Genomic DNA, 12,916 nt, shown 5'->3' with positions numbered 1-12,916 from the left:
TACCATACTCTCTGGCCACCCTCAGCCTTCTTCATCTGCTCATGATTCAAGAAAACTCATGCCTACACCAGCCCCATCAACGAACCCACACTCATTCCGGGGTTACCCACCTCCCGGCTCCCATAGCAGAGGCCCCAACTCCCAGGGCTCTAATATAACAGTTCCATCTCCATGCGACAGCACACCGTGCTGCTCTTCTAACCGGTGCAGCCCGCAGGTTCCTGCCACACCCACTCAGACCTCACTGTCTGACACTTACCCCTCTACACGCAGCACACCGCCCTCACCGTGCTACGGTTTCCCCACACCACTGGCTCAGCATACCTCTCCGTTAGCAGGCGCCACTCACGAGCTCTCTACCCACGTTCATCCTAATGACATTTGTGGTTTATCTGTTGTCGTTAGTGGTGATACCGCATTAGTGCTGCTTGCGTGTGACGATTCATGTGACATGTTAGGTGGTGTGTCATAACGTGTAGTGAATTGTTTCAAAATCTCTCGAAGCGCTACGTGTGGCAACCTATGTGCTTACATTAGGCCAAGTGGAAAGGTGATTATTAGGTTCCCTACTGACATCACCCTTCCACACCAGCGCTCCCGCACCGGCCGACGACTAAGATCGCCGACGTCACATCAAGACTTCAGCATCAGCATTCCATGATTTGCTCCATGCTCTCCTCCCACATGGCCCGTGCCGTTAGACGCAGAGGAACTCACTGTAACCCACTTAAACTCTCGCCAAGTGCCCCCCCCCCCCCCCCCTTACCTTTGGGTAAGTACTCCATACTGCAGGACGGGGCTAGGTGACGTCGATCCACAGATCGATAGGCCAGAACATCATATGCGTATTATGTCTTCGACTCGATCTTTGTTTGTATACTTCTGAGACCTCAGTTCCCACCTAGTCTTTGACCTGTACGTTTGTCATGTAATAAAAGTATTGATGATTAGAAGAGAGAACCATGGTCATTACCTTACCACCTTGATATCTCCTTCACATCAAATATTTGCTTAAGTTCTTCCATCATTTAAACAAAGCCCACTGACTAAATTTGCTGGAAGATTTAAAGAAGCAGTGTTTGCTATTATAAATTGAAATGAATGTTTTCAATACATTTAATATGGTAACTGCGCAAGCCAGCAACATTTTAAATGTTTTGAGCAATAAACTTTTTTACAGATGCAATTCACAATCATATTATTATAGCAAAACTGTGTGTATATACATGTTACCTTAGTCAACTCACAAGTTTCTGCAATATGAGTTTGTATAACAGTGGTGTCAATGAGCGAGTTCTAGCACATGTGTTGTAAATATATATTGTCATTGTTATTACTTCAACTTACTTAATATTTGAATAATGTGGGCCTACTTAGCTGTTTCTTCACTTTTCAGGGAAATAAACATTTTGTTAAAAATGCAGAACCTTGCATCATCGAAACTTAATATGAAAATCTAAAGCCTCAGCCCCTGGAAACTACAAAAAGTCACTGAAGCATGCTGTAGTTAGTACCACAAGTTAGCAAATATAAAGCAGCTGTTAATATACATTTTTTATTCTCTATGAGAAGTGATCTTCAGCAATAATAGTATCATCAACATACACACCTCACTTCTTGGAAATTCTGCTGTTAACATTAATGGAGTTTGACCATACTTGTCTCTACAGTCAACAGGGAGACATTTCTGATCTAGTAGATATTTCACCATTTCAGCATCCCCACGTTCAGCAGCATGATGAAGAACAGTTTTTCCTTGGAGGTCTTGAGAGTCAGTTGGAATACTTGACTGATGCAGAAACTTAAAAGTTTCCAGGAACTGAGAGCGAGAATCAATGTGCAGTGCCGCCTCACCCATTAAATTTCTAGCCTGGTGATCAGCTCCAGGTACTGCAAAACCTATATGCAAAAAGTACTTATGAATTAGGTAGAGGTCACATGATATATTTATCTAAAAAATAACTATAGGACAAAGAAACTATAAGATTATAGATGAATTTTTTGTTAATTTGTAATTCCCTTTTTCCAATAATATTTATAATTGAATTAAACCTATGGTGACTGTTTAAATCATAACATAATATGTCAAGGGAGTAGCAATCAACCAATAAACTGAAAATAGGATACTATTAAAAAGATTTTCACATAATATTTTAAGTTAGTCTCTCTGTGCAATATATTTTACAATAATAGAAAATTACTAATGAACAGAATAAATTGGTTAATAGATTCACATAAATTATAAGACCATGGTAATTTAATTCGAGGATTCAATCTGGACTGAGATATTATAAGATACTGCATATTCCAGACAAATGGGTGGGCATTTATTTACGTTTCTGTTACATGTCAGATTTTCTTTTTTAACTGAGGCTAACCTAGTATAATATTACAGAACAAACACTTGACCACTGTTAGCACAAATACAAATTGAGGTGGTGCAATAATTAACACTTTATATGCACATTAGGGAGGAGTAGAGTTCAAATCCCCACCCAGCAATGCAGATTTATGTTTCCTCTAAAGTGATTAAGAAGAACTGCATGACGATTACTCAATACATTACATTAAATTAATATTGTTCCATAGATCACGAATATGACATTTCATAATGATTTGGGATGTGTCAGTTTAACACACCATATGTTTTCTTTACACAATTTAATTATTATCATTGTCATTATTATTAATTATTATTGTTATCATTGTCGTTATAATTAATTATTATTATTATCATTTTTCAGTTATCACTTCATATCTAAAAAGTCATCTATTGAGTAGAAGAAGTTGACATTCAATTTGTTTTTAAATGCTGGTTGGCTATCTGTCAGACTTTTAATGCTATTTGCTAAAGGTACAAAGATTTTTGTGCCAGCATAATTCACCCCTTTCTGAATAGTGAGATCATCCTTTCTTCTAGTGTTGTAGCTATGCACTTTACTATTATTTTTGAACTGGGGTGGTTTTTAATAACAAATTTCACAAGTGAATATATGTATTCCAAAGGTACTGTAAATATCCCGAGTGCCTTAAATAAATGTCTGCAAGGTGATCTTGAGTGGGCTGCAACTGTTATTCTGACTACACACTTTTGTGCAATGAATACTTTTTCTCTTAATGATGAATTACTCCAAAACATGATGCCATATGAAAGCAATGAATGAAAACAGGCATAGTAGGCTAATTTAGTGATATGTTTACCACCAAAATTTGCAATAACCCTATTAGAATAAGTAGCTGAACCAAACCGTTTTAGGAGATCATCAATGTGTTTCTTCCAATTTAATTTCTCATCGATGCACACACCCAGAAATTTTAAATATTCTGCCTGAGCAACAGACTTCTTTTCAGGCTCTATATTTATCAATGGTGTCATGTTATTGGCTGCACAGAATTTTATATACTGTGTTTTCTCAAAATTTAGTGAGAATCCATTTGCAGAGAACCATTTAATAATTTTCTGAATCACATTATTTACAATTTCCTCAGCTAATTCTTGAATTTTTTTGTGTGTGTGATTACAATATTCATATCACCAGCAAAAAGACCTAGCTTTGCAACTTCATGAATATAGAGGGTAAAGTAATTGATACATATTAAGAGCAAGTGAAGTGGCACAGCAATTAGCACATTGGACTTGAATTTGGGAGGACAGCAGTTCAAACCCATGTCCGGCCATACTGATATAGGTTTTCCATGATTTCCCTAAATTGCATTAGGCAAATGCATTCTTCCTTTTAAGTACAAATTAACCGTATGCGCACTATTCCACTCATACTACAATACTTATGTTTATCTAGAAGAATTTCATGAATCACCCAGTCAGAAGCCTTTGAGAGATCACAAAATATCCCAATGGGTTATGTTCAGTTACTCAGAGCATTTAATATTTGTAAGAAAAAGCTTATACAGCATTTTCCAGTGAAAAGCCTTAGTTTCTCAAGAATTTTGGATAAAGCTGCTGGACCTATCCCCTTTTCTATGCAGTGGTTTAACAACAGCATGTTTCAGTCTATCTGGAAGAACGCCCTGTTTCAGTGAGCTACTACATATATGGCTGAGAATCCTACTGATCTGTTGGGAACAAGCTTTTAGTACTCTGTTAGGAATTCCATGTGACCCCTGAGTGAATTTATTATTTTACTAATTTCAGTAGGAGAAGTGGTTTGAATTTCAACTTTTATCAAATTACGTAGGTATTACCTCTTGCATATACAGCCTTGCAATTTCTAGTGAATAGCTGGATCCTATTTTCTCTACAGCACTTAAAAAAGGATTATTAAAAATATTTTCTATTGCTGCTTTTTGTTAACAAAGTTTTCACTGAGTTTGACAGAAATACAGTCTCTTTGTGCTCTCAGTTGCCCTGTTTCCCTTATAACAACATTTCAAATTGTTTTAATTTTATTATCAGAGGTACTAACCTCAGACATAATGCACACACTTCTGGACTTTTTAATAACTTTTCTTAATACAGTGCAGTAGTTTTTTTAGTGTTTGACTGTTTCTGGATCATAATTCTTTATTTCTATAAGATACATTTCCATTTTCTATTTATAAGATATTTGGATCCCTTTATTAAGCCATGGTTTAAGGATGGTTTCTTATAATTATGTTTTTCTTAGAGAAACTGTTTTCAGGTGTACTCACAAAGGTATCACAAAATACGATAAATTTTAAATTAGCATCAATTTCCCCATACACCTTGTAACACCATTGTTAAGTTCCTAAATATTTTTTCTGATTAATTATACTTTATATAAAGTATGTCTTCTTAGGTATAAAATCTTTGATATGCTGTAAAGATGTAGAAAGATATGCGCTATGTTTTCTCTTCACCTTCAGAATACTTTGCATCATTTAGAGGTGGAAGACTTTGATTATATGTATTTTTCTGTTGATTTACTAACATGTGCAAATGAAAGGATTTTGTAAACGATATGAATATACAACTTTTGAATTGTATAAACAAAAACTTGGTGTGCTTCCCCTCTGAAATGAAAGTGAGTTAGCACATGCAAAATGTGGTTGGTTCAAGGTAAAAGGTGGAACAATACAGTCGGAGACTAGCAACTGTACAGTCGGCAGCTAGTAATTGGAAGGTGCATTGTGCAGGTGCTGAGTGAGGCTTTCAGTGCTTAGAGATATTATGGAAAAGCCACAGGTGGATGAATGGCTCTAATACATTGCTCTGTTCCTGGAAAATACCATAAAGGATGATGATCATCATCAAGAAGAAATAACAGAGCGTATCACCTCCAACAGAAAGTCCACCTGTTGTTATGTACTCACCACCAACCTTGCGCAATCACTTCAGCAGAGAGGAGAAGTCAGACCTTTTGTAAAGTGTTGGATCAGCACATTTGGTTTGTGCAAATATAAGGTAACTCATGTTAAATTCATGTACCTACCTTGAATTGTTTTTTCCTATCATGATACCTGTTAGGATCCTCTCCTTTTGGACAATGATTTCCAAGTGCCCTGAGTATGAGAACTGGTTATCAAAAACAAGTGTTTGATTACTTTTGCTTGAAATTGAGTGCAAAAATTTGCTTTAAATTACTGTACATTTTGTTGAAGTTGAGGGAGGAAGTAAAGGTTGCTTTTATGAAAGCCTCCCTAGTAATTGAACAGCTTCATTTTAAAGTTTTTGTGGTTTTAATGATTATTTGCTTAAATACTGGCTATCAATGACTGTGCTGATGACAAACAGTTAACAAGTTATGCTGAAGTTAGTTAAAGTAAATGTTTTCAAAGGTAGATTTGAAATTCAATATATGGTGAAAATATCTGCTGCATTAACTGTTGAAAAGACATATCAGGTGAGTCAAATTTATGAAAGAGTGTTAGCAAAGTTTACTGATTTTAATTTGCTTCAGAAAGTGTGTCCACTCAGCTTTATAATAGCAGTCAAGATTAAGGGCCTCCCGCATTGAAAGTTATTCAAAATGCATAAAGTTACTTGATTAATGAATATACCAACTGCTTTTAAAGTTTATGTTGAGTTTTGTGCATATTGTGTGATAAAAAGTGTAATATCAGATCGGGAGCCCCCTACTTACTGGTTTTATTACTGAAGGTAAACCTACTATGAGTGCCCTTGCTCGCTAAAACAGTTACAGCATTGCTTACTAATGAATGTGTGAATCTTAATGCAAGTGAATTTTAATTAAATTTGTGTTGTGTAGAAAATATCTGATGAAATAAGACTAGGCCCATGGCCATTTCTGGTTTGGTAATGAATTGCAATTGCTGTGATGATGAAGTAATTCAGGTTTGGCAAAGTATTTACTGTTGATGAATGTTAAGGTGTCTTTTGTGTTTGTGACAACTTAAATATCTCACAATAACTGCTTTTATCCACTATAACATTTTTCTGCTTGTGATAGGGTTCATCACACTTTCATAAGAAAGGAGTATAGGTGGTGTTTTTCCACCGACACTATTTACTTTCTCTTCAAAGAAATGTTTCACATTTCTATGCCTAATTAGGCTGATGACCATATTCCTTTTCATTTTAATAAATTTGATTAGTTAAAAACATTATGTAAATTGTATCTGACATTTTCTGTGTTTTTACGTAACTTTAATTTCAAGTCCAATAAGCAATAATTCTTTAGGCATTTCCGGTTAAATTTGTAAAAATCCTCCCACAGGGTAACATTCTACTATATTCAAATACCAAACTTGGGTATTATCTACATGCTGAAATAGCAAATTGGTGCATTGCTAGTTTTTAACCTCATCCCAGTCTAACTGTTGCAAGCTTTCTCTAAAATTTGCAATTGTTAAATCATTAATTGAATGCACTACTTTGAAGGACTGTTTCACATTGCTGTATGGAACTATTTCATATACTGTAACTAGCTGTGCATCATGATCAGACAGACTATTCTTAACAAGAAAAGTTTTTGTTTGATTAAATTTATCTTTGTCGATAAAAATATTATTTATCAGTGCGCTGCTTTCCTGTACTGCCTGAGTAGGAAAACCAAATTGATATCAAACTGAAATAACCAAGTAATACTTGAAGGTCAAGGTTTCCATCAGAATCTTTCAGAAAATCCCCATTTAGATCCCCACAAACAATAATTTGCTCCCCTCCCTCTAACAGATATCACAACAAAGAATGCAAGTTTGTCAAAAATAGCTGAAAATTTCCTAATGGGGGACCTATACACAGCTACAGTTATAAAAGTACCATTATTTAGTTCAAGATCACATGCATATGCTTCTCTATATTGCCCTACTCAATTTTTCTTAGTTTCTAAATTTGTCACACTATGATAAATTTTAACATATATGACAACTCCTCCTCTCTCCACAGTGTCTCTACTTACACGTGTTGAAGGCCTATATCCAGATACATTTACCTTTTCCACATCTGTGACTATATAAAGTTTAGACAGGCATAGTACATCCATTCCATCCTTAGTTTCTAAATCTTCTAAACAAATAAGAAGCTCATCTACTTTTTTTTAATCCCCTGATATTCTAATGCAATATACTAACATTATTTTTCACTGTGCTTTTACGAGAATCTTGTGATATTTTAACATCTCTAGAACCTTCCTGTCTGTGCTTCTAATTAAGCTTAATTTCATTCGATGTTGAATCATTGGAGACTGATCTTAGCCTAAAAAAGAGGTACTCCAATGAGTTTCAGTGCCCCCACCCCCCTTAAAGATTTTGCTATCATCCCAGCCAGTTTACTCTGAAATGATACATGGCTTATTCACTTCCACTATCTTGACCAATGCAAGATTGTGCTCTATCTCTAAATGTGAATTAATATGTGCCATATTCTAGAGATTTGTAATTTCAGTAAAGCTGCCATCAGTATATTGTAATAATTGCATTTTTCAAGTTTGGGTCCACAGCCACATTCAGTTTCAGGAAAATACCTTCTCTCAAGAAATTGCTGCAATAAATGGTAATGTTAACAAAATATGTATAAATGGATGGCCATTTCTGTTAAAGAATGAATTGTTGTAGTTAGTTTCCAGTGTTGTCTAAATGGAATGAAGACTGTTCCATATGGCCAAGCCCATACCTGCCCATATTTTTGCCACCTTTGCACCACGTTACTTCACCATAACAACTATGTGACCTCAGATGTTGAATAAAAAAAGAAGAAAATTCATTCATTCATTCATTCACAAATTATGTTCTGTAAATCCCACTGTGAAGTTAAGAATCTTCAGGGATGAGTAAGAAATCTAGCTATACATTAACAGACAAAAGCAACCATTGCAGACCATAACTTGAAAGTATACAAACAACAAATTATTAACATTACTGACCTACTCGCACTGCCAACTCTTATAACTACCTCTAAATCATTTTCTTCATTTCTATGCATATTAGCATAAAAACAGCAAGACTGAAAAAAGACACTGCTGAACTGACTTTACTCGGCAGCTGTTTTTATATTATACTTGGAACAAAGCGTTTAGCTAAGTTTACAAAGAACATAATCAGCTGTCTGTATACTGGCAGAATACACGCATGTTTAATGTAAATGTTAAAGTCATGTGAAATTTATTTTCCTGAGTCCAAATCATCTGATAAATTTTAGGACTGGGGATTTACAATTTCCTGCCTGATGTCTGCTGGTAACCTATTATAGACTGTAGCAACAAAATATAAAATTGCTTTCTAACCCTACACAGTAAAGTGTGGTCTACATGGAAGTTATTTTTTTTTTTCATCTAGCATTGTGGTTTTCAATTACACAGTTCATAATTAATTCACTCTTGTCATTAACTACAGATCCACTCCATAGTTGTTGCAAGGTGTAGACAAGATACCATTACAGAGTATTGTCAGAGTAACTGTAAGAACCCTAGAGCACTGAAGATATTATTGTAAGATGTGTTGTGGGTTTAATAAATTCACTTTATTGCAACATTTGAACCATCCCATAGCTCATTTGACGTTTTTTTTTAGATGGACACTCAAACAACAGAATGATTATAAGATGAGAACAAGCATAAATCAAAGAGATATTATGTTGAAGATAATCACTGAAAAGGTAATCACTTGTGTGTGTAACATTACACTTCACTTAACATTGCACTTCACCTCCGACCCTTTAATGTCAACAATATTTCCTTTTGAATCAGACATTTCATCTGGATCAGTGCACAACATGTCTTGTGCAGGCTGTTGCTGAGTCATTAAAGGCAGCCTCCAACATCCACTGCAGCTTATCCATGGTGAGTGGCAGTGCAGCTGGTGTGTTTGTAGAGTCCATGGTGGGTGTGTCTGTGAATGACTCTGTACCATTGTAGGGAGTGCTGAAAGCTGGTTTGAGCCTGTTAGTGGTGATGTGGTTGGTGTACCCATCATATTGACCTTGAAAATATTTTTCTCCCTACTGATAATACACACATCAAAAAAAGTTTAGCTTCACCCAGGTTCCCAGAACTCCTGAAGATAGATGTTGACTGTGGATATTGTATCACAAACACAGTCCCTTTGACTGTTCAGAGATGTCACTAAACCCGCCTAAAGATTCAAACTACCATGCATGAGCAGCACCTAATAGACAGAGGGGGTCCGGCAGCCAATCAGTTCCAGTCATTCCACCAGGAAAGAGGTACATGGCCCATGTTGTCTGTAGCTCAACCATGCTTAGACTTTCAGTACCATGGTTCAATTGTGTCTGCATTGATACTTTGTGCCAGGAAAGCCTCTCAACAAGGGAAGCGTCCAGGTGCCTTGAAGTGAATCCAAGTGACGTTGTTCAGACATGGAGGACATACAGAGAGACAGGAACTGTCAACGACATGCCTCACTCAGGCCGCCCAAGGGCTATTACTGCAGTAGATGACTGCTACCTATGGATTATGGCTTGGGGAAATCCTGGTTCAAAATGGTTCAAATGGCTCTGAGCACTATGGGACTTAACATCTACGGTCATCAGTCCCCTAGAACTTCTTAAACCTAACTAACCTAAGGACATCACACAACACCCAGTCATCACGAGGCAGAGAAAATCCCTGACCCCGCCGGGAATCGAACCCGGGAACCCGGGCGCGGGAAGCGAGAACGCTACCACACGACCACGAGCTGCGGACGGGGGAAATCCTGACAGCAATGCTACCTCGATGAATAATGCTTTTCGTGCAGCCACAGGGCACCGAGTTATGACTCAAACTGTGTGCAATAGGCTGCATAATGCACAACTTCACTCCCGACATCCATGGCGAGGTCCACCTTTGCAACCATGACACCATGCAGCATGGTACAGATGGGCCCAACAACATGCTGAATGGACTGCTCAGCATTGTGATCAGATTCTCTTCACCAAAGAGTGTCACACATGCCTTCAACCAGATGTCGGAGACGTGTTTGGAGAAAACCCAGTCAGGCTGAACGCCTTAGGCACACTGTTCAGTGAGTGCAGCAAGGTGGAGGTTCCATACTGTTTTGGGATGGCATTATGTGGGGCCGACATATGCCACTAGTGGTCATGGAAGGCACAATAACAGCTGTATGATACATGTAGGCCATCCTCTGAATTATAGCGCAACTATACCGGCAGCGTATCGGCTAGGCATTTGTCTTCATGGATGGCAATTCGCTCCCCCATCATGTACAGCTCGTGAATGACTTCCTTCAGGATAACGTCATCGCTCGACTAGGGTGGCCAGCATGTTCTCCAGACATGAACCCTATCAAACATGCATGGAATTGATTGAAAAGGGCAGTTTATGGATGATGTGACCTACCAACCCTCTGAGGGATCTACGGTGAATCGTCATTGAGAAGTGGGGCAATCTGGACCAACAGTGCCTTGATGAACTTGTGGACAGTATGCCACAATGAATACAGGCATGCATCAATGCAAGAGGATGTGCTACTGGGTATTAGAGGTACCAGTGCGTACAGTAATTTGTACCACCACCTCTGAAGGTCTTGCTGTATGGTGGTACAACATGCAATGTGTGGTTTTCATGAGCAACAAAAAGGGCAGAAATGATGTTTATGTTGATCTCTATTCCAATTTTCTGTACAGGTTCCAGAACTCTCAGAACTGAGATGATGCAAAACTTTTTTTGGTGTGTATATGATATGGTCCATTGTAAGATGGCTGCAGTGGCTTGTGCACTGCATCATGCCATAAAAAAAACATAATAACATCTCAGCAGCTCATCAGAAACAAAGGGGTCACAGGTCTGCTGTCTTCCAGAGCAATGGGACATAGCTGCTGGATTTGTTCACATGGCATGTGTACGAAGTCTGACAGTTCAGTGTGACCATTTGACATGTTTTGAAGAACTCATTGGACACTTCTATAGGCTGTCCATATACAAGTCCCTCACTCATGGCTTTCAGATCTTCTTTCAGCGAGACACGGAGGTCCATGAGGACAATGGGCAATCTCTCTGTCAACCATTGCAATTCATGATACCAAACAGACACTTTCAACTTCTGGTGCATTCACTTAGTTATGCCATTCAGTACCAGGTGGTAAGCTGTGGTTCCAATACACTTCATATCCAGTAGAATGGTGAGTGCTTTGAACAGATATGACTTGAATTGTCTTCCTTGGTCTACTGTAACTTTTAGTGGTATACCAAAATGGGCAGTCCATCACCAGGAGAACGTGATCATGATGGTTTTGGTGGTAATCTCACCCATAGGCAACACCTCCACCCAGCATTTGAAATGATCAATGGCTGTAAGGCAGCAGGTATACCCTTCTGATGGTGGGAGGAGTCCAGCAATGCCCAGATGCACATGCTCAAATCTTTGACTCAGTAGAATGAACATGCCAAGAGGTACCCTGTCATGTCGCCTAACTTTTTCCATTTACAGGCCATATATTGGTGCACATATTCCTTACACTCTTTATGCATGTTTGGCCAAACAGAAGCTCACTTCACCATGTTCATAGTGCCCCATACTCCAGGATGCTACAGGTCATGTAAGGAGGTGATTGCCTGCTGCCGAAAATCAACAGTCACAAATGGTCACGTTATGGTAATCGCAATGTCACAATACAGCAGCATGTTTGACAAAGTTACCGTAAAATGATGGAACAGTAGGCCTGATGGTTGTATCCAAAAGTCTTGCAGCTCACTGAGTGCTTGTTGCACTGCATCAAGAGCTTCAAAATCAACTGCATCAGTGATCACTTGGATCTGACGGAGAGTGTCTCCTGGCACATTCAGGTCAGGTCTCCCTCAACAAAGACTATGAGGTTGGCAAACTGCCAGATATTGTCTAGATGGTGCAGCTCATATGGTGATGCTTTCTCTGAACGCTGGCAGAAAGTGTATGTCAGAGGCTTGTGGTCTGTGACAAGGATGAATTGCCATCTCTCTAACATAATGGCAAATTTCCTTACTGGAGGCACAAGCTGTGTACAGTTCACAATGGTATGTGGACCCAATTATGTGATAAATTTTGATAGAGAAAGGACAAGGACAGCCAGTGTCCCCCTACTTGCTGTTGCAGAGCACCGATAGCAGTGGCAGATATGTCAACCATTAGGATGAGAGATGCCTGTGGAACTGGGTGTGCTAACAGAGTAGAGTCTGTGATGGCAGTCTTCACCTTTTCAATGCCAGCTTGGCCTCATTATTCCATGGCAGTTTGCCCTATGGCCTCTGTGCACCATGCAAGAATTCATTCAATGTTGCAGCGAGGAGGACATGGTTGTGAACGAACAACGATAGAAATTGGTGATGCAAAGAAATTGTCATAGTTCTCTAACTGTCTTAGGATGGGCAAAATTAACTATAGCTTTGACTTTCTGCTGTGGCCTTGAGGATTGATAGTGTAGCCTAGGAATTGAACCTCTGCTGCTCCAAAAATGCACTTTGACGGGTTGATAAGCAGACTATGTGCATAAAGATGAGTGAAAATTTGCCATAAGTGTGCCAGGTGCTCTGCCTCAGAGCCT

General features: G+C 38.4%; 1 protein-coding gene across 1 annotated transcript in view; it reads right to left on the bottom strand.

The window, feature by feature from the left end:
* LOC126089435 (ankyrin-3-like) overlaps positions 1-12,916 on the bottom strand; it is a 270,212-nt gene that overhangs the window by 206,187 nt on the left and 51,109 nt on the right. The window contains exon 2 of the mRNA XM_049906909.1: positions 1,610-1,899. Coding sequence (XP_049762866.1) covers positions 1,610-1,858 — 249 coding nt within the window. The 5' untranslated portion in view covers positions 1,859-1,899. The remainder of the gene's footprint in view (positions 1-1,609; positions 1,900-12,916) is intronic.

The sequence above is a fragment of the Schistocerca cancellata genome, chromosome 1 (genome assembly GCF_023864275.1).
Source record: "Schistocerca cancellata isolate TAMUIC-IGC-003103 chromosome 1, iqSchCanc2.1, whole genome shotgun sequence".
Taxonomy (NCBI): Eukaryota; Metazoa; Arthropoda; class Insecta; order Orthoptera; family Acrididae; genus Schistocerca; species Schistocerca cancellata.
This window is presented reverse-complemented; position numbering and strand designations above follow the sequence as displayed.